Source organism: Lissotriton vulgaris, chromosome 1_1 (assembly GCF_964263255.1).
Source record: "Lissotriton vulgaris chromosome 1_1, aLisVul1.2, whole genome shotgun sequence".
Taxonomy (NCBI): domain Eukaryota; kingdom Metazoa; phylum Chordata; class Amphibia; order Caudata; family Salamandridae; genus Lissotriton; species Lissotriton vulgaris.
This window is the reverse complement of record NC_141685.1, coordinates 1,557,552,145-1,557,576,135: the sequence shown is the minus strand read 5'-3', so window position 1 is coordinate 1,557,576,135 and position 23,991 is coordinate 1,557,552,145. Positions and strand designations below refer to the sequence as shown.

At 46.2% G+C, this 23,991-nt stretch overlaps 1 protein-coding gene across 3 annotated transcripts in view; it reads right to left on the bottom strand.

Annotated features, from left to right (window-relative positions):
* Positions 1-23,991, bottom strand: part of FRS2 (fibroblast growth factor receptor substrate 2) — a 320,399-nt gene that overhangs the window by 98,199 nt on the left and 198,209 nt on the right. For all 3 annotated transcript variants that reach the window (XM_086918017.1, XM_086918018.1, XM_086918019.1), the window contains one exon: positions 15,958-16,049. In XM_086918017.1, coding sequence (XP_086774143.1) covers positions 15,958-16,023 — 66 coding nt within the window. In that variant the 5' untranslated portion in view covers positions 16,024-16,049. The remainder of the gene's footprint in view (positions 1-15,957; positions 16,050-23,991) is intronic.

Here is a 23,991-nt window from a genome sequence, read left to right as displayed (position 1 = left end):
TGTAGGAAGTGCTGCTCCTGCCTAACCCTAAGAATTGGGACTTAGAAGAAAGTTCACCGAAAAGTGCCAGAAGAGCCAACCGAATACAGGGACCTAGCTGCCAGCCGTTCCGCCAATGGTGCATCATTGGCTGGACTGACTTCGCCATGGTTCACACTCTGTTCTTCTCCGCAGCAGAAAATACTGTTCAGCGGGGCCTCATCATGATGGTATCAGGCCTTGTGAAGCCCTCTTTAGCTACAGCCTGCAGCTTTGTCCCGCTAGAGGTTTACGACTTCCAAAAAGTTGTTTAAGTCTAAAGGTAAATATCTTCACAAGGCTTGAAGGCAGCAGGCTCCCCATCGACTACCGAAAGCTCCTCCGCCTGGAAATCCATTTTTTCTCACTTGGAGCTTGACACCACCACCGTCGATGGCTTCACCGAGACTTCGTCTACCGGCTCCTTGACAACGCCTCCTTAGGACATGTGGCCTTGCCGAACTCTACCTTCTACAAAACCTTTCTTTTGAAAATAACTTTACGTCCGAGACCGGGCCCAATCCACCTCATGTATCTGACCAATCCTCTATCACGATCAGGCTTACATTTTGACTTTGTCTATTCTCTCGTGATCAGATACCCATCTCTCGTGATTAGATATCCGTAGGTAGGAGCTTTGATCTTTTAGGCGCTATTTTACACACAAAATAAAACCTTTAAAATGTCAAAGCGCTGGTTCTACCCAATTGCTTATAGGTGTCATCAGTAATATTTTTGTCTAGATGACAGATTTCCAACAGCAATATACCGTTACATCAGTTTGACCCTTCTGGTTACAAAGATATATAGATTTTCCAGAAAAATATGAAACCCAGATCCAACAACTGAGCTACAGTTTATAATGACTATGTAACAATTTGTATTGTAAAAACTAACAAATGAAAAATGTGCATGAAGAAAACCTATGTGCACAAGATACTCAGTTTAGGAACAGTGGTTTATTGTATACATCTGAATGAGGGGTTACCCATACTATCAAGTGATTCAGAGAGAAATGTGTAAAGTGTCTTCTTCCTTTCACTTTGGCTTATATTTGGCAGCCAATAACTAAAAAAAATCCAATTGATAGTAACAAAAACTCTACTATTCTGTGTTCCCACACATCGTAATAAAAACAGAACTCCACTTGTATGACAGGGTCTACCTGCTGTAACACAAAAGGCCCGAAACATGGAGACATCACACTCACCCACCAAAAACATTTTTCTTTTTTTAATTAGGAGTATCTGCAGGAATTGGGCCCTAGATCAGTCATACCCACAGAAACCTAACACCACCAGACATTTATGAAAAATATAAACCTTGAAAAGTAACAGGTGGAATTGCTTATGTCGATCCTCCTGGTTTTCTTAACCACAGTCCCCTTCCAACCTCAGACTTTGCCAAAAAGGAAGCATTTCCTCACATTTCTGTGAGAGGAAGTTCAAGGAGCTGTGGGATCCACACATTTCTTACCACTTAGTGTCCCTAGTCTTGTTCCCCCACTGGGGTCTGTGGCCCAGTGCCCATGACAGGCAAGACCCCAAAATGCAACATGGACAGACCAAATGTTTCCACTCAAACCGGACTTGTTTTTTGCAGTGGGTAGCAGTGGATATTGAGCCCAGGCCCGGATGCCACCCAGGGAAACCTACCAAACCCAGTTGTTTGTGAAAATTAGACACCAAGGTGAGTCCAGGGTGGAGGGATCCCATGACATTTTCTAAAGCCTCTGAATTTTCTAGAAGATAACAGGCTCTGATATGAAGAACCTCAAACAGTATGTTCAAATTTTGTACAGCCTTTTGTAACTCAAAATATCAACAATATATTATTGCCCAACAAGCCATTAAAAATGTATTTAGTGTAATCTCCTGCAATGCTCACTTCCTGAAGGCCAGTCTCGCACGAACATTAGAGTTTTGATATGCCTACATGGGGTATAACCGCATGCGCGCTACGGGTTTTCCCGCTGTGCGCTGACTTTTGAAAATCGCGCGGTTCGTGACAAATCCAGCTCGTCATCCGCGCAGCGCAGGTAACGCCCATGACGAGCTGGCTTTGTCATCCGCAGCGAAGGGGTTAATTATACATAATTATGAAGGAATGGGGTTTGATAGATCTCTGGAAAGGTAAAAACTTCCGCGGGTGTTGTAAAGTGCCCTCTAAGGATGGTCACCCCTACCTTGTTTGCTACTAAGATGCTGTGCTAATGTGTGCTGGGTCCTGCTAACCGAGCCCAGCACCCGTGCTCTTTCCCTACAACCGTAACTATAAATTGGTAAGTACATTTACACCCCTGTAAGGCCCTGTACATGGTCCCAGTGGTGTCCAGGGAAGCAATGTAAAAGGGGTACAAGGGCTTCAGCACTTATTGTTCCACCCTGAGTTACCAGAGTAAAATCAAAGTCCGCAGGTCTGCCATGTCAGCCCTGCATGAACAGTTTGCCTGATCGAGTTTGACCCTGCACACATCATGTGGCCTTAAAAGGTGCTCTTTGTCTTTGTCAAAAGGCATACGGAGTCCTGCCTGCTGGACCTCTGGTTTGAAACCAGAACACCTAAGCCATGCGCATATCATCTAAGGAGCCCGCTGATATTGACTCCCCTAGCAGCTGTGACAACAAATTGTCACAGCAGGTCGGGCCATCACTAACAACTCCAGCTGATGTGCATCAGCTGGAGTTGTTCGTGATGGCCCGACCTGCTGTGACAGTTTGTTGTCCACTTTTTCAGTGTTCTTCGGGGAATTACTTTAGCAGTACCTACATTTCATCCCAATTGGCTCGGTCATAACCGGCTAGAAGGGCTTGCAAACTGCCAATACGCCAATAATTTGCAGCTTGTGATGCAACTCTTTTCCCCACTGCGTCTTTTCGCTTACTTTCTTTTTCAGGTGGAGTGTCTCCTGTAGCCTGGCTATTAGCTCCTTTACGAGCTGTTGTAGCAACTATGGAGTCAGGTGGGACTTGACCACTGATGTGGGTGGGAAGGGGCTGCCTTGTATGTTTTTTACACCAGTGGGATGATAACTCAGCTACGGACTGGCTGTTTAAAAATGTCATCAGCATGCCTCACCACGCCAGGAAGCATTTGTAAATATTGTGTATACTGTGTGGAAGATGGGGTGGCAAACAAAAAATCCTGTTCCAAGGAATGTTTGTGAAGCTTAACACTGAAATGCAGCTGCCCTGGAAATGACTTGTTGGTAAGAAGAGGCTTCTTCTGGAGGTCAGGGACGAGCAGAATATAAATCTGGGTCATTGGGGGTAAGGGGACCAGTGTTGTATGCCTCCCATGAGTCAGGATCCCCTAAAAACGTTGTATGCAACCCCACCATAACCTCTACCTGGTGACTTTGGAGGTGTAGCATCTAGTGTATCGTGTGCTGGAGATGAAGGCGGTGGAGATTGGGGGGGGGAGGAGGCTGATGTGTTGGACTGGTAGCTTTGTCATTCATCTTCCTCTTTGGAGGGATAGAGCTTCCCAGTACTTCTTCAAGGGGCAGCTTCCTTTTTGGTGGTGGTGAAGCAAGGATCCGTCCTGTACTTTCCTGAATTTTCCATTGTCGAATGCCCATTTGCTCGAGAATGGGTTCAACCAGAAACATGGAAGCTGATGAAGATTTGGAAGGTTTCAGCTCCATAGCTTTCGGACCCAGAGGTTTCGTTATGTAACAGAGATTTTGGTCGGTAGCATGGTTGATTTGGTCGGTAACCGGCTCCGTCCCGAAGGTCTGTCGGGGTTCAAAGAGGTCAATGCCGAAGGCTTGGCCTTATTATCAGATTTTGGTGCCAAATCCAAGGTCCAAGCGCTCAAAGCAGTCTTTCGGATCAGACCTTGGCCCGAAGGCAGTGGTGGTCCGGCGACCTCCATATGTGAGTGTTTGGAGGGGTGCTTGGGCGTTGGAGCCGGATCGGGGGTAACGGTACTCATGCTACTCGACGCCTTATAAACTGCAGGTAATTTATGGGGGAAGAGCTGAAAGCCTGCACTAGGTGTATGGTGCTGGGGGGATTTTGCACATATGACATGGCGCTGCCCTGAATTGCGCCCTTTTTGAGAAACAGTGATTGGTATACTCCATTACTTCCAGGATTGCATGCTACCATGGGCAGCAAAGACTTACCAATTGGGGTCATTACCTAGACCGAGAGCATGAACAGTCTGTACCAGGTTCGCCCTGGATAGCGATGAGCTGGCGCTCTGGGTTGAGCCCCGCTGTTGTAGCCTGGGTGGGAGAGGTCACTACATGGGGAAAGGCGGAGGAGAGGGTATTGATTTGAGACGATGCTAGAGGGATGAGACTACGCCAGATGGTAAAAGACTGGGAGGAGGTACTGTAGACCTGGGAACATCAGGACAGGAGGGAGAGGACATTGGAGATCGGACCTCAGGGAGGAGTTGGTGGGTCTGAGAATGACTTAAAAGAAATGATGACAGTGATTAGATAGTGACAGAAGCAGAGAGTTTAGTACCACATATAGGGACTTCCCTCCCCCTGGAAGGGCGAAAATTCAGGTTGGTCAGGCGTGACTCTTCCCCTTAGGTATGGTTTCCCCAGATAACAAATTGGACAGATTAACAGGGCTAACATACAGATGGACCTCTCTGTGACCCCTCCCCCCATTTTTTCATGCATATTGGAGGACAGGGAATGATACCCCCTCTGGTGTGCAGCAGACTTATGGGAGATAAGGAGTAGTGGATGGACAGACCTTCAGGATGGCTCAGTTTTACGTGTTGTTTATACAATGCATTTTCTTTTGATGCTTTGGCATCTATAGCTCCCATTGGAGAGTTTATAGAGAGCAGCACAAAATTGCCGACTGTAACATTGGGGTACACACGATATACCTTGATAGATTTAGGATCAACTAGTAACTATAATTGGCACTGATTTATTAGTTACTGCTGTTGCTCTTCACATTGTTGATTTTAGTGGATCTAAGTGAACTACTACACAAATGTATGCATATTACTGTACAATCCCACCCTAACTGGACAGAGTTTAAATATTTGTAAGAAAGTTCTAAATGGGAAGCTGCTCTCATGCAACCAATTGTTTAATGATAAATGCCAATAAAAATAGGTATAAAAAATAAAAAAACAGATCTTTCGAAAGATAATGAAAGCTTCTACCATTCTCCTTATCTTTATCAAAGGTTGTGAGGCAGAAGAACAGGCCTATCTGTGTGCATGGGCTCTATAAACTCACTCAGACCAGGATGGGACTATATTCCAGTTCTAAATTGGAGCTCACCAAAAGAATAAAGGAAAGGATGGTTTTTCTTTAACGTATGCTAAGAATGCCTGGAGATAGCAAATTAATTCAATGTTTACTGCTCCAATAAAGCAGGGATCTGCAGGTCACATTTTTATTCCAGCAAGGCAGATCAGTTACATGAAAAACAAGTAAGAGGTTTATAAGGAACAGAGCAGTATGTTTCAGAAATTCTCACGTCTACCTGTTCATTTCCGATTTCATTTGTACTTCTAGTGACATCCTACCGGTCATGTTTAAAAAAATATTTGACAACATAATTTTGCTTTCCAGGGATGGACATGGGGGAGACTAGCGAGCGCACGATTCAAAATGGCCGCCGCCCTCTGAGCTTCGTCTCGTTTCAAGCCAGTTTTTAGAATAAAACGACGATTTTCAGTCCGCATATAGGCGTAAATGAGGTCGCTGCAACAATAAAAGTGTCACCTACATTGTGAGGAGATTTTGAGTTCCTGTGGATGCCGGAAGTGCCGTTTTAAGCTCCCAGGATCCTGCTCCCACCCTTACAGCAAGTTACTGCCTGAACTGTCTGTCAAGGGGGCGGAGTGTTCATCAGGAAAGGGCCTGGCTTGGGCCTAGACACACCCACAGTCCTGTTTAGCTGCTGCACCAGTATTTTTGAGGATTGCTTTATAGCTTTAACTTTATTTACTCAAAAATTGTACATTTATACTCAATTTCAGTCTTTTATTTCACAAAAATGGAAAATAAAAATCCTCTCAGCAATAAAAGGACAGCAGTTTTCACCTCCTTCAATAAAATCGAAAGTGGTAGTCATCTGAACCTTCACTATCTTTAATTTGGGAAGAAATTCCGGCACTTTGTGTGAATACAGATACGATTGCGACAGAAGTAAAAAAGGTGCGGAAAGAAATGGCGTGTTTGTCTATGAAAATTTCTGATAACGTAATTAAAATACAGGATAATAAAGTCAAAGTGGATGCTTTTACTGCACTTGTAGCTAAAATATCTCCTATGTGCTCTCATCTTTTGGATATAGAAAATCGCAATAGGCAATACAACCTGCGCATATTTATTTTACCAGAGGAAGTTGAGGGTTTGAATTGTCGATTATACTTGGAAAACCTAATTCCTGGTCTTTTGAATATTGAATTTCCAGAAAAAATTGAAATTGATAAGGCTCACAGAATCCCTGCTCATCGCAACCCTCAACATACCAAGCCTAGAAAAATGATATTTAAAGTCTTTCGTCATCATCATTTGGTTCTCATCAGAAAAGCTTTAAGAGAAATTCCCTCACTGATGGTCAATGGCAATAAAAATGTTATTCATCAAGACTTTGCTAAAGAAACTGTTGCAATACGTAAAGAATTTACTGACCTTCGCCCTCAATTAAGAAGTCTTGGATACAAATACGACCTTTTTGATCCATCAACAATGTGCATATGGAAAGAACTTCTCAAAATCCTTTCAGCGTCCGGAAGAGCTGCAACATTTTCTTGATCAACAAATGCAACACTCAATGGACACTCATGGCCCTACTATTTGACTTTATTCCAGTATGTTATTTGCTAACAAATTTATGAATAATTCATCGTATTCCGGGCTCTAACGGTTCCGGCCATGCTTGTAGAGCATGTGTGTGTTTCACTGTTCATATTTATGTATTTTGACTTTTTTTATGAGATTCTTCCTCCTTTCCCTTTTTGCGTACTCTAGAGCTACTCTCTTCCTTACATTTATACGTTTCTCTTACTATCCTCTTCTTAACCTTTTCTCTCTATTTCTTCCATTATGGCTAATATTAAAGTAGTTTCATTAAAGGTTTACGGCAACCAGTGAAAGGTACTAAAATCTTAGATTTAGGTAGTTGCAAAGCTGATTTCTGTTTGTTACAGGAAACTCACGTTGATGATAACATTTTAGACTATATGAAGAAAAAATGGGTTGACAATATTGTTTCTTCTCCTGCTAATGGCAAGAAAACTGTCTACGTATTAAAAAAGAGAAAACTCTAATTAACTTTATTCATGGCCCCAATGGTAAAATTGCTCTATCCCATAAAGATATTGTTAATGAATTTTTGGATTTCTACTCCAAGTTATATAATAAACCAGATTTTCATGATGAATCTTTAGTGGATTCTTTCTTATCCCCATGTGGGTTACCTAAGATTTCTCAATCAGAAAAAATTGACCTCGACTTACCCATTACTACGGATGAAATTTTATCTGCTATAAAATCTCTCAAAAATATAAATCTCCTGGTCCAGATGGTATACCAGAGGAGTTTTATAAGGAATTTCAGTCCTAACTTGTACCTTTATTATTTCAACTTTTTACAACGTTTGGCTCATCGGTATTACATCTTGTTCCTTTACTGAAGCTTTAATTATTGTACTTCCTAAACCCGACAAAGAACCCACCCTTGTATTTATCGCCCAATTTCTTTAATCAAGATTGTAAATTATAAGCTAAAATACTGGTTACACGATTATCCCCTGTATTAGATTCCATCATACATTCAGATCAATCTGGGTTTATGAAAAATAGATATTCTGCAAATAATACCAGAACTTTGTTGCATGTCATTGAAAAAGGTCATACGTTAACTACTCCTTCAGGAATTATGGCTTTGGATGCTGAAAAAGCCTTTGATAAACTTCATACATTATCTTTTAATTTTGGGGACTCTTTTATCCGCATGATATCAGCTTTATATTTTGGTCCTACTGCTCGTTTATTAACGGTCATGTTTCAAATAAATTCTCCCTTTTTCGAGGTACAAGACAAGAATGCCCCCTTTACCCGCTATTTTTTTTAATTGGTATTGAATCCTTTTTTGCCTCTGTAAGAAATTGGGATAATATTAAAGGAATCAATGTTAAAGATGTTATTATTAAAACCTTAGCATATGCAGATGACACACTTTTATTTATTAATGACCCTTTATTCTCATTTCCTTTTTAAGTAAAGATTATAACAAATTATTCTATGGTTTCGGGATGCAAATAAACACTAACAAAACAGCATTTTTTCCTTTAAATATTTATTATACTCATGACATGATTTCCATGAATGAAATCATTTGGCAAAAGAATAAATTAAAATATCTAGGTATCTTATTCTCTTCTTCTATAAAATAGTAATTTTGTCTTAGATTATTTTAAAGACAAAACATCTAAATGGACATCATTACATCTTTCATGGTGGGGTAGAATAGAATCTATTAAAATGAATATTGCTCCTAAAATCTTGTACCACCTTGCCATGATTCCTACTCAGTTTCCATTTAACTTTTATAAAGATGTTGATAAACTTCTATCCAAACTTCTTTGGAATAACAAAGCTCCTCGTATCAGTTAAAAAAAATTAAAAATATCTAAATGTAATGCTGGATTCGGTATACCAGATTTTGTTCTTTATCATAAAGCGTCTATTTTAAAACAAAGTGCCATATGGTTAATCATTCCTTTTTACAAAATCCACCTGCATGGATCCACATTGAAAACTCCATTGTGAAACTGTTTCCACTACCCACTCTGTTAACTATGTCTAACAAATCATAATTTTTTCATAAATCTGTTATTCTTAAATTCACTAAACTGATTTTCAATGATTTGGATTCAATTTTTCAAAATCCCATTTATAATACTGATGATTTATCATTATGGTATAGCAATGTTATTAAACTGAATAGAAATATTAGTTTTTGGTCTTCATGGATTAAGACTGGCATTTTTTATCTTGAAGAGGTTTACTCTAATAATACTTTTATACAGTTTGAAGATCTACAAACAAAGTTTGGTTTATCTAATTCTGAACTTCTAAAATACAAATATTTAAGCAATTCAATTTTAGATTCATTTTTGCAAGTTATTCCATCTAATGTTCAAGCAGACTTATCCATTTATATGTAAACTATATCAACCATTTCTCATGGTCTATCTATTTTATATAAAAAATTGTCCAATAATTTAGGAAGTGACAGATACGATTGCAACGTTCTGGAATAATGACCTATCGCGTTCATTGTCTATTGATACTTGGCAAAATATATGGCTTAGCAATATATCTGGATGGTTACCTGTCTCGCTTTACCAAACCAATTCGTATGTTTTATTTAATTGTTTATGGACTCCATTACATTTATTTCAAGCAAATCTTCTTCAATCAGAAACATGTTGGCATTGTAAATTACACCCTGGTTCTTTACAACATATGCTTTATGATTGGCCTTTACTTTCCAAATTCTGGACAGAAGTTTGGGATATTATTAAAAAGATACGAAATATACATGAAGACTTATCATATAAATTGTTAATATGCAAATCAATTATTTTATCGCAGGATTTAAATGATCTTGAATGTAAACTTTTTAATTTCTTACTTTCAGCTGCAATAAAATCTATTGCCTTCTGTTGGAAAGATATTTCAAAGTGATCAGTTCATGCATGGTGGTCATGGGTTATTTTTCCAAGAAGAGGTGCCCAGTTATCTTTGTCTGGGGTTAATCAGAATTCTAATTCCGATCACTCATATGTATAAAACACATATTTCTCGCTCCACATATATGTATGTACATATATCATTTTTCTCACATCAATGCAGCCCCAAAAACTGGGGCTAAACAATGCAAACACATATACATGAAGTGCAATTAGTATGGAACCAAAAAACACATAAGGTCAAAAAACCCTTGAACTTTGTGTTTTAATGAGTCAAACCACTCATAAATCCTGAAAATTGCTTATAAATAGACATTGTTAGCCCTCAGGCTACATTGCAAAACAATATCATAGAAAATGAAACCATTTTTACAATAACTGGCACCGTGCCTTTAAGGCAGCCATGACCCCAGGCTTCCCATAATGCCTCAGGGGTGACAGTTAGGTCAGTTGTTCTTTGCATAACCCTGAAGACAGGGCTCAACCACAAGATTGAAAAACAGTACCAAATCTCATTTACCTGGGGAGGCGGGTGTGTTGCTTATGACTTTGATGAGGATACCCCTGGAAGAGAACTAGGATTACAGGTAAGTAACTTATCCTTCTCTTCCAGGGGATCCTCATCAATAGTCATAAGCACTGAATAGAATAGCAAGCCCATCAACCACCTGCAGGTAAATGAGAAGTACATGAACCAACCAAATCATAACAGCCAAAAAACTTTAGCTGTTAAACAGATTCCTCAGGGAGGCTTGGCCCACCTGGGTATATGCTCTTGTGTCAGAATCTAGACAGTAATGTCTGGTAAATGTATGGACAGACCTCCAGGTCGCCGCTTTACAAATCTCAGACATGGGCACATCCTGCACGTAAGCCGCCGTGGCTGCTCTACCTCTAGTAGAATGCGCCTTAGGGGTACCCCCTAAAGTCTTCTGTGCCAATTAATAAGCAAGCTTGATACACGAAACGATCCACCTGGAGATAGAACGTTTCGAGGCTGCATGACCAGTTCTGATCAATCCGTAGTTAACAAACAATTGATCAGAATGTCGAATAGACTTGGACCTGTCCAGATAGAACTTTAAAACCCTTTTCAGGTCCAAAGAGTGTAACGTCCTCTCAGCTGGAGTAGAGGGATTAGGAAAGAAAGTGGGTAAAGAGATAGACTGATTGACATGAAAATCTGATACCACTTTAGGCAGGAAAGAAGGATGCGTTCTAAGCACCACTCTGTTCAAATGAAAGACTGTATACGGTTCTTTAGTACATAGGGCTTGAATTTCGCTCACCCTACGGGCTGACTTAATCGCTATCAAAAAAGCCGCTTTCCAGGAAGTATGCTGTAAAGAAGCTTTATGAATAGGCTCAAAAGGCGAACCCATCAATTTTGATAGGACTAGGTTCAGCTCCCAAGGCGGAGCAGGAGGCCGTACAGGAGGGTACACCTTCTTTAGACCCTGCAGGAAATCTTTTACTGCAGGAAGCTGAAAAAAAGAAGTTTGTGAAGGTGATCGCCTATAAGCTGTAATAGCGGCTAAATGCACCTTAATGGAGTTAAACTTCAAACCTGCTTTAGTCAGGTACAACAAGTATGGGAGAACTGCTTCTTCCTGACTTTTTACCGGATTGTGACCATTCTGCATGCACCACATATAGAATCTCTTCCACTTGCATGCATAAGAATGTCTAGTGGAAGGGCGTCGTGCTTCTTTCAGAATGGACATGCAGTCCTGTGGCAGCCCTAGATGGCCGTACTGAATGACCTCAGGAGCCATGCTGCCAAGTTCAGTGACGGAAGGTTGGGATGGTGAATCCTCCCGTTAATCTTCGACAACAGGTCCTGCCTGCATGGAAGCCTCTTGTGAGGAGACACTGATAGGTGAAGTAGGTCTGTGTACCACCATTGTCTCGGACTCGGACTGAAGGACTTTGAACTGGTAGTGAGAGGTCCCCACCCGGAATCGAAGGAATCTCCTGTGATCTTGCCGTATTGGTATATGGAAGTACGCATCTTGAAGGTCCATCGAACACATCCAATCCCCCTGCCTGAGATGTGGATATATCTGGTTTAGCGCCAACATGCGAAACTTTTCTTTTCGGACATGCAGATTGAGTGTTCTCAAGTCCATAATGGGCCTGTATTCTTCCTTTTGGCCCTTTTTTCTGACCAGAAAATACCTCGAGTACACTCCTTTCCCCCTTTGGGACACCGGAACTCTCTCGATGGCTTCTTTCTCGAGGAGTGTAGCTACTTCTGCCTTTAACCTTTGTAGCTGGTGGCTTGATGTTGACATCGGGGAAACGTGTGGAGGTAGACGATGGAAACGAAGACAGTACCCATTCTGCAGCGTAGACAACACCCATTGATCTTTTGTAATGGCCTGCCACTCTGTCCTGTGATGCGCAATGCTTTCCCCCACTGGAGTTGGTAACGGCGCTGGGGGAAGTGAAGACTCATTGCTTCTGCTGAGCTTTATTGAAGTTGTTGCCTTGGCGCTGATTTCCATTTCCCTTGGAATTGCCCTTGCATTTGTACTGTGCCTTTTGCTGGCCCTGCTGGTTCTGGCCTTTCTGCCATTGAGGGGTTTGAACCCTCTGTTTCGAATAACCTTTGTTGTTCGAACGGAATTTCTTCTTGAATTCCTTTTTCTTCTCGAGTCCCACCGCTTTGAGAGTGTCCAACTCGGTCTTCATCCGCTGCATCTCCTCATCCGCACTTGCTCCAAAAAGAGATGTGCCTGAAAAAGGAAGGTTTAGGATTCTTGCTTGAGCCTCTGGTTTTAATGCTGTGAGGCGTAACCAAGATGTTCTCCTTGCTGTAACTCCGTGCACATAGCCATGCGCAGCCAGCGTTGCCCCATCTGCTGCCGATCCTATAATCTGATTGGAGACTTGACTGCCCTCCATCAGAACCTCCTCAAAGTCCTTTCTATCTTCCTCAGGAAGTTTTGCGGTAAATCTCTGAAGTGAGTCCCACAGAGACCTGTCATACCTGCCGAGCAGGGCTTCCGCGTTTGAGACCTTGAGGAAAGAGGCTGAGGTGTTACACACCCTTCTCCCCCATGAGTCCTGCACCTTGCTATCCTTATCCGGAGGTACCGTGGATGAGGAAGCCACCGCATTGGATTTTCTTGCCGCCGTAGTGATCACTGAATCTGGCGGGGGATCAGCTTTGAGGAACAGAGGATCCTCTTCCGGAGGACGATACTTTTTGAGAATCCTCGCTGGAACGGACTTCACCGTTGCCGGAGTGAGGAAGACTTCCATTATACCCGGAACCAACGGCAACAACGGTTTGGGTGCTGATCTATGTTGCAGGGTTTCGAAAATGACAGTCGTCTTGACTTGTGGAGCTGTCATCGGTACTCCCAGCTTCAGGGCTCCCCTGCCCAAGATATCTTGGAACGAGAAAATATCCTCAGTTGGAGACACTCTTGAGCGTGGACTGTTTGTAAGAGTCGGGGAGTACTCCCTGTGAGATCGCGTTCTCGACAAACTTGAAGAACTACGTGTCCTCTTGGACCTAGATCTTCTGCTAGAACGCGTCTTGGAACGAGATCGCTCTTTGTGACGAGAATGTCTCTTACTTGAGTGCTTAGAACGAGACCGTTCTCTGCGGGGAAGAGGTTGGTCTCGATATCGCTTTAGGCGATCTGCCGTCTCCTTGTCCTTTGCCCAGTGGTGAAGAGGTCTATTCCACCTTGGGGAAAGATGAACAGAAGGAGACTTGTGGACGGGATCCTTCGCAGGTGTACGTGACCGTGGAGGTTGATCCGTTCGATCCTGTTGCGATCTTGCAGGGGATTCGGACCTCCCCCTTTTAGATGCGCCGCTCTGTCCATCCGAGGATCTGCCACTCCGAGATGATGAGGAAGATGAGGAAAGACTCACCAGAGATCCAGAGGAAGACCTCGAGCGAGATCTTTCTTCTGCGATCCTCCGTCTCTTGGCAGGGGGATCCTGCACTGGAGATTGTTCCACCTCCGCAGCCGATGCTGAACCTGGAGAACCCAACTGTGGCTCTAGGACATGAGTCTGGTCCAATAAATCACTTTCCTTGTCCCGAACCACCTCCTTTGATTTTGCAGGAGTAATGTTCTTTGTCTGCGAAGAACTTCTCTCCTTGGATCTTTGTTGATCCCTCGGCGGTGGTTGTATCGACGCCGAGCAGGAAGGCGCTCCCTCGACGTCGACCGTGATTTCTCGAACGTCGACCTCGGGTGGCGATGGCTGTCCTTCGACGTTGAAGGCTGTCTGCTCGACGTCCATGGAGGCTGTTTCGACGCCGATCGCCGTTGATTTGACGGCGACTGGGCGTGCCTCGACTCCAAATGCCGCTCCGACGTCGAACGCTCTCGTCCAGGCGTCGACGTTGGCTGCATCGACGTCGACCGATGTGTCGACAGAGGCTCCCTCGACGTTGAACGACCATGGCTAGTCGTCGACGGAGGATGGCTCGACGTCGAACGTCGATGGACCGACGTCGACGGAGAATGCCTCGACGTCACAGCATGGCGATGCTGTTTCTACGTCATACGGCTCGCCGTCGAGCTCTTCCGCTTCGACTGCGACCTGTCCCTCGACGCTGACTGAAGCGGAGGTACCTTCGATGTAGACGCTGAAGACATCTTCTTCGTCGCCGTCGACTGCTTCTCCAACGCCGATCCCGACGTCGAATGTGAACCAGTCGGGGCTTCTCTCGACGTCGACCGCGTCTTCCGACTTTTCTGCTTCTTGGGGAGATCTTCCTCTCTCAGAAAGCCCATAAGCTCTAATCCTCTCCCGAACTTTAAGAGTCCTGGAAGTTAAAACCTGGCAGTGTTCACAGGTTTTAGAGGAATGAGAGTCTGGTAGGCACAGGATACAGACTGAATGAGAGTCAGTCTTTGCCTTCTTCCTTCCACATGAAGGACAGTTGTTAAAGAGAGAAGGCATCTTTGACAGGAAAAATACCTTTTTTAAGTACAAAAATTGTTTAAGCAGCACTCTATGTCTAAAAGACGTCGAGTGAAGTCAAAAATTCTAGTAAAAGCTGAATATTTTTTGACAGAAAGTCAAAAAGAAAAGGAGCTGTTTCACCAGGGTCCTGACTGAAGGAGCCGGAAAGAACAACTGACCTAACTGTCACCCCTGAGGCATGATGGGAAGCCTGGGGTCATGGCTGCCTTAAAGGCACGGTGCCAGTTATTGTAAAAATGGTTTCATTTTCTATGATATTGTTTTGCAATGCAGCCTGAGGGCTAACAATGTCTATTTATAAGCAATTTTCAGGATTTATGAGTGGTTTGACTCATTAAAACACAAAGTTCAAGGGTTTTTTGACCTAATGTGTTTTTTGATTCCTTACTAATTGCAGTTCATGTATGTGTTTGCATTGTTTAGCCTCAGTTTTTGGGGCTGCATTGATGTGAGAAAAATGATATATGTACATACATATATGTGGAGCGAGAAATATGTGTTTTATACATATATATTTTTATATTGTTTCCGGGGTCCCGCACATGGGCGGGAATATTCAGTGCTTATGACTATTGATGAGGATCCCCTGGAAGAGAATCAATGTTGCCCTCCCCTTCCTCTCCCGTTTTAGTTTTCCTATGAATTTGAGTACGTATTGTAATAGATTTTTCAATTTATTAACATTTTTTGTAGGTCTATGAGTATTGTTCATTATAAAATTTTCAATCAAGTATTTTGAACTAATAAAAAAAAAGTAGTAAGGACATGGACAGAGGAGAGTCACACAAGAAGTGCAAATGTAAATAGCATCAACTGGCATTATAAATGGTGTTTGTCTAGGAATTACACTTATGGGCGACCAAGAGAGCCAACGCTACTGAAAGAGCGGAAGAGTCTAAGAAATGTCACACGATACCACCTAACCATATAGCACAGGAAAAAAGCTTTTATAGGTGATTATCTCATAAGCAAAATATTAAGAAACAGCAAACAATCCTATATACATGTAGGCACACATGAGAGATGCCAGCACCTAGAAATGATTTATCAGCATCCCAACAAGCTACTAGAGCAGAAAGTAACAAAAATTCCACGAATAGGTCATTTACAGTTGCATAAAAAGCATGAATACATTAAAGTAGTCAACAAATATGCTGCTCTATAAAATGAAACAGTTGCGGTTCCACAAAGTGTATGTTTTAGACTAACCAAGTTCATTAGGTACAAACGCTCAATAAGGGCATCCTCACCACTGCATGAAATAACCTACTGGGGATCATCTACTCACCTTAAACTTGCTTTGATGGTTATCTGGGATAGTTTCTTTATCTGGACAGCTACAGCAGCTACCCATGACTTCTTTAGAAGACCTTGTGATCTCTAGAGTTCAGGAAAGAAGATTAATGTCAAATTTGATGTAAAATGACTGAAAAAATAGGTTCAAGTTATCTAAAGTGATAAAACTTGAGGCTATCGACAACATTTTAAAGTCAAGGACTGAAACCATGAAGAATTTACAATAAATATCGGAAAACATTGTCTGCTAGTGACAAAGTGAATATTACTACCAATACATTTCAGAGGATACATTAGGGTTTGAGGTTAACAGATGTAGCCTACTTAAATCCATCAAATTAAGTATCAGACACAAAATTCTTTGATCATTTGGTGGCTGGTTTTTAACTATTAAAACCCAGGCAGATGCCAGCATTTACTTTATTACAACTGAAACCTGCTAAATCTTCTACAGGAAAATTTCCTTCCAAATGTGTTGTGAAAATGAAGGGGTTGTATAGGAGTATGTAGTGACAGCTGTGCAAGAACATATGCATGATATTCTTAGCTGAGTGAAGAGCACCTGAGTAGGCCAAGCTAGTAAACATCATAGCTCCTCACCTGTGTGTGTGTGTGTGTGTGTGTAAATAATTACTTGAAATGTTGATTTGTACCTTTACTAAACTTCTGAAATTATTCCTATCCAGATCATGGACAGTCAATGTGGCAACAAGAACGCCAGGCTGGGGACATTAACCCATTGGTACATAAGGACTAAAAGGTTCATTAAAGGAGCAACCCCTAGACGAGAACACATGCCACAATTGCCAATGCATCATCAGATGGCAAAGAAACCCTAGTAGCACCATTTGAAGCAGGAAGAAATGACGAATGTGTTGCAACTATAGCCGGTAACCTGAAAGATCAGTGCTTGTGCGTTTGCAAGTATATGTACTGAGGCAGTAGACTGCCTACTATGCAAGATCAGGCTGCGGATGAGGCTTCATGCTTCATTGAAGCTTATTATTTAATACAGGGTTGTTTTGCCTTCTGTGGTTTGTATTTTCTAAGAAAAACAATATAGTGTGCTATTTGCTTCGGGGTTTTTTTCTCCTCAGGTTATCTATGTGTATGATGTTGGGTGCCTGAATTTACCCTGCTGAGATTTTCGATTTGAGTTTTCCTTACAGCAGTTATAAGCTGTTTGGCCGGCACATGCACTACAGTTTGTGTGCTGGAAATAGCACACTGTTAACTATTATTTCCTATTGTAGTTTGCAGTAGATATGATTGCACTATTCTACGAGTAATGAATACATCACATAAAAGGTTCTAGGGACTGTGACAAAGTGTCCTAATTGTTAAGAACTAATGAGAAAGTTATGTACATTCAGTAACATTCTTTCTGGGCTAGACTTACCTAATCAAGATTTCTTATCTAGTGAATGTGAATCTTCCAATTAGGAGCTGAAAACTTGTGATTGCTCCTGCCTGCTGCTAGGTGGCACTATCAGCTTTCATTATAAATCTGTTTTGCCTCTGACACGAAGGTGTATATAGGAGCCACCCCTGAATGTTGCCAGTTTGTCTATTCTCTCCACCCCCCCACAGCCCATTCCCCAAACCCTCCAGATGGAGAGACGACCTTGTTTCTAGAGGCATATCTAGTGTTGGGCTCACTGCAGAGGCAGATTCCACTGAAGGCCTGCATTTGCCACCAAGCTTGAGGTGTCCAGCAGAATGCATGATACTAGTAGATTATGGAGTCACAGAACAAGGCTAGAAAAGCCTTCTAGACTACCACATCTAGAATTGGCCACAATGAATGGCAGTCTCTGGTAAAAGGTTGCACATTCATGCTGTCACAAGCACTGAAACCAGAATGGATAATAAATACCTAGATCATTGTTGCTGGAGTAATCTTCTACCTGGCTATCTGCACATCTCTCTAGTGTCATAGAAAAGGGTGGTCTGTGATGACGGTAATGTTTGATTACTCAAACATTACAGTCTATTCTTAACAAATCAATTCTTAACAAATATATCAAAAGTCCCCTAATGTGACAGCATACAGGAGGCAGCAATGATGTGGGAGGAATTGATGGTTACTAGTCAAACAGGTGAGAGGGTTTTGGTGTGATGTTTGGCTTGAAGCGGTGGGAGAGAATGCGAAACAAAGCTTGATTTGTTAGTATTCGTGATGGTCATTTTCACCCTATCCAGGGTAAGGACGGTGAACACAGTCTACATGGCTACATAATTCTTCATGGTAGTGCTTAGGTCATGCGTGAGATGAGTTTGGATGTTTAGCTATATTATTCCCAATTTCCATGGGCATTTTTGGAGAACTGAAGGCTAGTCCACTGTATTCAGATGCAGCGACTGCACGCGAGCACGGCCTCTTTGGCCCAATGCTCAATGATCTAGGAAAGTTCTCTGTATCAGTTTGGAGCACGTGTTAAGTTTTAGAATGAAGAATTTAGCATGGTGTAAGATGTTTATAAAATGTCCTGCCCATCTATGCATCTGAAGGCATGGGCATAGTCTTAAATCTTTTTCTTGGGCTCTTACAATTTTCTGCATCATGTTCACATCATTAACGTACCAGTTCATGGTCAATTTACACTTTGACGTTCATGGTAGAAGTACTACATCGCCCCCAAAAGTGGCATATAGCTATATAAGGTTGGCAAGCTGGGTACAGAGTACGGCTGGTAGTTTTGTTATAAAGGACAACAGGGCCCACTCAGAGTCTCAATTTTAGTTACACACTTTAGTTTGACATCTTTTATAAAGGTGACTTTTCAGGTTTTACACTTACACAACAATGAATTGAGAATCTATTCTACATCCAGTTTTAGGGCTCGCCTGCTGTGCGCTTGCGCATAGCTGGCGAGCTATATTGCAGCTTAAACAGAGTTAAACCAACTCGGCGATTTCTTTGAGTGCCCGAGAGCGCGTGCACATCAAAGCCACCAGCCTCCTCGGGCATCTCAAGCTTCCCTCAGCCGGCATTTCTCCTCCCCTAATTAGTCATGCACGGCCGGCCGGTCAGCACATCAAAGGCTGCTGCTCCCGGCCCCTATTCTTCCCTTCTTGCCTCTGCCAGCCCCCCTTCCCACCACAGCAATGCAGAGGGCTTGTTTATATTGCAGCCCCTAACCATCTCGCATGCTGCTCTTGAAACAATAACCATTGTTGGTCATGATATAATAAACGCTCTAATTATTTTATCAGGGCCACACAGAATTTTATAAAGTCTTTTGCTGGCATTTTCGTTTTATGCTGATTGCTATTTTACACCTTTCACATGCTGGCGATTTGCTTCAAAGATATACATTCATCCTGAATCCCGTTACTAGAGCTTTCTCCTCTTCTGCTATATATGGGTTTTAGTTGAATTTCATTGATCTCTTTTACTAATGATTTATAAAAAGTGCCACCCACCACACAGCTCCACCTACACAGCTCCACCGATGCACCCACCACACAGTTCCACAGATGCACCCACCACCCAGCTCCACAGATGCACCCACCACACAGCTCCACAGATGCACCCACCACACAGCTCCACAGATGCACCCACCACACAGCTCCACAGATGCACCCACCACACAGCTCCACAGATGCACCCACCACACAGCTCCACTGATGCACCCACCACACAGCTCCACTGATGCACCCACCTCCACCGAAGCACCCACCACACAGCTCCACCGACACAGCTCCACCGATGCACCCACCACACAGCTCCACTGATGCAACCACCACACAGCTCCACCGACACAGCTCCAACGATGCACCCACCACAGAGCTCCACGGATGACCCCACCACAGAGCTCCACTGATGCACCCAAGACACAGCTCCACCGAGGCACCCACCACACAGCTCGACCGAGGCACCCACCACACAGCTCGACCGATGCACTCACCACACAGCTCAACCTATGCACTCACCACACAGCTCAACCTATGCACCCACCACACAGCTCCGAGGCACCCACCACACAGCTCCACAGATGCACCCACCACACAGCTCCACAGATGCACCCACCACACAGCTCCACAGATGCACCCAGCACACAGCTCCACCGATGCACCCAGCACACAGCTCCACCGATGCACCCAGCACACAGCTCCACCGATGCACCCAGCACACAGCTCCACCGATGCACCCAGCACACAGCTCCACAGATGCACCCACCACAAAGCTCCACAGATGCACCCACCACACAGCTCCACAGATGCACCCACCACACAGCTCCACAGATGCACCCAGCACACAGCTCCACCGATGCACCCACCACACAGCTCCACCGATGCACCCACCACACAGCTCCACCGAGGCACCCACCACACAGCTCCACCGAGGCACCCACCACACAGCTCCACCGAGGCACCCACCACACAGCTCCACCGAGGCACCCACCACACAGCTCCACCGAGGCACCCACCAAACAGCTCCACTGATGCACCCACCTCCACCGATGCACCCACCACACAGCTCCACCGACACAGCTCCACCGACACAGCTCCACCGATGCACCCACCACACAGCTCCACTGATGCAACCACCACACAGCTCCACCAACACAGCTCCACCGATGCACCCACCACAGAGCTCCACAGATGACCCCACCACACAGCTCCACTGATGCACCCAAGACACAGCTCCACCGAGGCACCCACCACACAGCTCCACCGAGGCACCCACCACACAGCTCCACCGATGCACCCACCACACAGCTCCACCTATGCACCCACCACACAGCTCCACCTATGCACCCACCACACAGCTCCACCGAGGCACCCACCACACAGCTCCACAGAGCCACCCACCACACAGCTCCACAGAGCCACCCACCACACAGCTCCACCGATGCACCCACCACACAGCTCCACCGAGGTACCCACCACACAGCTCCACCGATGCACCCACCACACAGCTCCACCGATGCACCCACCACACAGCTCCACCGATGCACCCACCACACAGCTCCACCGATGCACCCACCACACAGCTCCACCGATGCACCCACCACACAGCTCCACCGAGGCACCAACCACACAGCTCCACCGAGGCACCAACCACACAGCTCCACCGATGCACCCACCACACAGCTCCACCGAGGCACTCACCACACAGCTCCACCGATGCACCCACCACACAGCTCCACTGACACAGCTCCACCAATGCACCCACCACACAGCTCCACAGAGGCACCCACCACAAAGCTCCACCGATGCAACCACCACACAGCTCCACCAAGGCACCCACCATACAGCTCCACCAAGGCACCCACCACACAGCTCCAACTACACAGCTCCACCGATGCACCCACCACACAGATCCACTGAGGCACCCACCACACAGCTCCACCTATGCACCCACCACACAGCTCCACGGAGGCACCCACCACACAGCTCCACAGAGCCACCCACCACACAGCTCCACCGATGCACCCACCACACAGCTCCACCGATGCACCCACCACACAGCTCCACCGATGCACCCACCACACAGCTCCACTGATGCACCCACCACACAGCTCCACCGATGCACCCACCACACAGCTCCACCGATGCACCCACCACACAGCTCCACCGAGGCACCCACCACACAGCTCCACCGAGGTACCCACCACACAGCTCCACCGAGGTACCCACCACCCAGCTCCACAGATGCACCCACCACCCAGCTTCACAGATGCACCCACCACCCAGCTCCACAGATGCACCCACCACCCAGCTCCACAGATGCACCCACCACACAGCTCCACAGATGCACCCACCACACAGCTCCACAGATGCACCCACCACACAGCTCCACCGATGCACCCACCACACAGCTCCACCGACACAGCTCCACCGATGCACCCACCACAGAGCTCCACCGATGCACCCACCACAGAGCTCCACAGATGACCCCACCACACAGCTCCACTGATGCACCCAAGACACAGCTCCACCGAGGCACCCAAGACACAGCTCCACCGAGGCACCCACCACACAGCTCCACCGAAGCACCCACCACACAGCTCCACAGATGCACCCACCACACAGCTCCACAGATGCACCCACCACACAGCTCCACAGATGCACCCACCACACAGCTCCACAGATGCACCCACCACACAGCTCCACAGATGCACCCACCACCCAGCTCCACTGATGCACCCACCACACAACTCCACTGATGCACCCACCACCCAGCTCCACCGATGCACCCACCACCCAGCTCCACCGATGCACCCACCACACAGCTCCACCGACACAGTTCCACTGATGCAACCACCACACAGCTCCACCGACACAGCTCCCCTGATGCACCCACCACACAGCTCCCCTGAAGCAACTACCACACAGCTCCACCGATGCACCCACCACAGAGCTCCACCGATGCACCCACCACAGAGCTCCACAGATGACCCCACCACACAGCTCCACTGATGCACCCAAGACACAGCTCCACCGAGGCACCCAAGACAGCTCGACCGAGGCACCCACCACACAGCTCGACCAAGGCACCCACCACACAGCTCCACCGATGCACCCACCACACAGCTCCACCGATGCACCCACCAAACAGCTCCACCGATGCACCCACCACACAGCTCCACAGAGCCACCCACCACACAGCTCCACAGAGCCACCCACCACACAGCTCCACCGATGCACCCACCACACAGCTCCACCGAGGCACCCACCACACAGCTCCACCGAGGCACCCACCACACAGCTCCACGAGGCACCCACCACACAGCTCCACCGAGGCACCCACCACACAGCTCCACCGAGGCACCCACCACACAGCTCCACCGAGGCACCCACCACACAGCTCCACCGAGGCACCCACCACACAGCTCCACCGAGGCACCCACCACACAGCTCCACCGAGGCACCCACCACACAGCTCCACCGAGGCACCCACCACACAGCTCCACCGAGGCACCCACCACACAGCTCCACCGAGGCACCCACCACACAGCTCCACCGAGGCACCAACCACACAGCTCCACCGAGGCACCCACCACACAGCTCCACCGAGGCACCCACCACACAGCTCCACCGATGCACCCACCACACAGCTCCACCGATGCACCCACCACACAGCTCCACTGACACAGCTCCACCAATGCACCCACCACACAGCTCCACCAAGGCACCCACCACACAGCTCCACCAAGGCACCCACCACACAGCTCCACCTACACAGCTCCACCGATGCACCCACCACACAGTTCCACCGATGCACCCATCACACAGCTCCACAAATGCACCCACCACTCAGCTTCACAGATGCACCCACCACCCAGCTTCACAGATGCACCCACCACCCAGCTCCACAGATGCACCCACCACCCAGCTCCACAGATGCACCCACCACCCAGCTCCACAGATGCACCCACCACCCAGCTCCACAGATGCACCCACCACACAGCTCCACCGAGGCACCCACCACACAGCTCCACCGAGGCACCCACCACACAGCTCCACCGAGGCACCCACCACACAGCTCCACCGAGGCACCCACCACACAGCTCCACTGATGCACCCACCTCCACCAATGCACCCACCACACAGCTCCACCGACACAGCTCCACCGATGCACCCACCACACAGCTCCACTGATGCAACCACCACACAGCTCCACCGACACAGCTCCACCGATGCACCCACCACAGAGCTCCACAGATGATCCCACCACACAGCTCCACTGATGCACCCAAGACAGAGCTCCACCGAGGCACCCACCACACAGCTCCACCGAGGCACCCACCACACAGCTCCACCGAGGCACCCACCACACAGCTCCACCTATGCACCCACCACAGTTCCACCGAGGCACCCACCACACAGCTCCACAGAGCCACCCACCACACAGCTCCACCGATGCACCCACCACACAGCTCCACCGAGGCACCCACCACACAGCTCAACAGATGCACCCACCACACAGCTCCACTGATGCAACCACCACACAGCTCCACCGACACAGCTCCACCGATGCACTCACCACAGAGCTCCACAGATGCCTCCACCACAC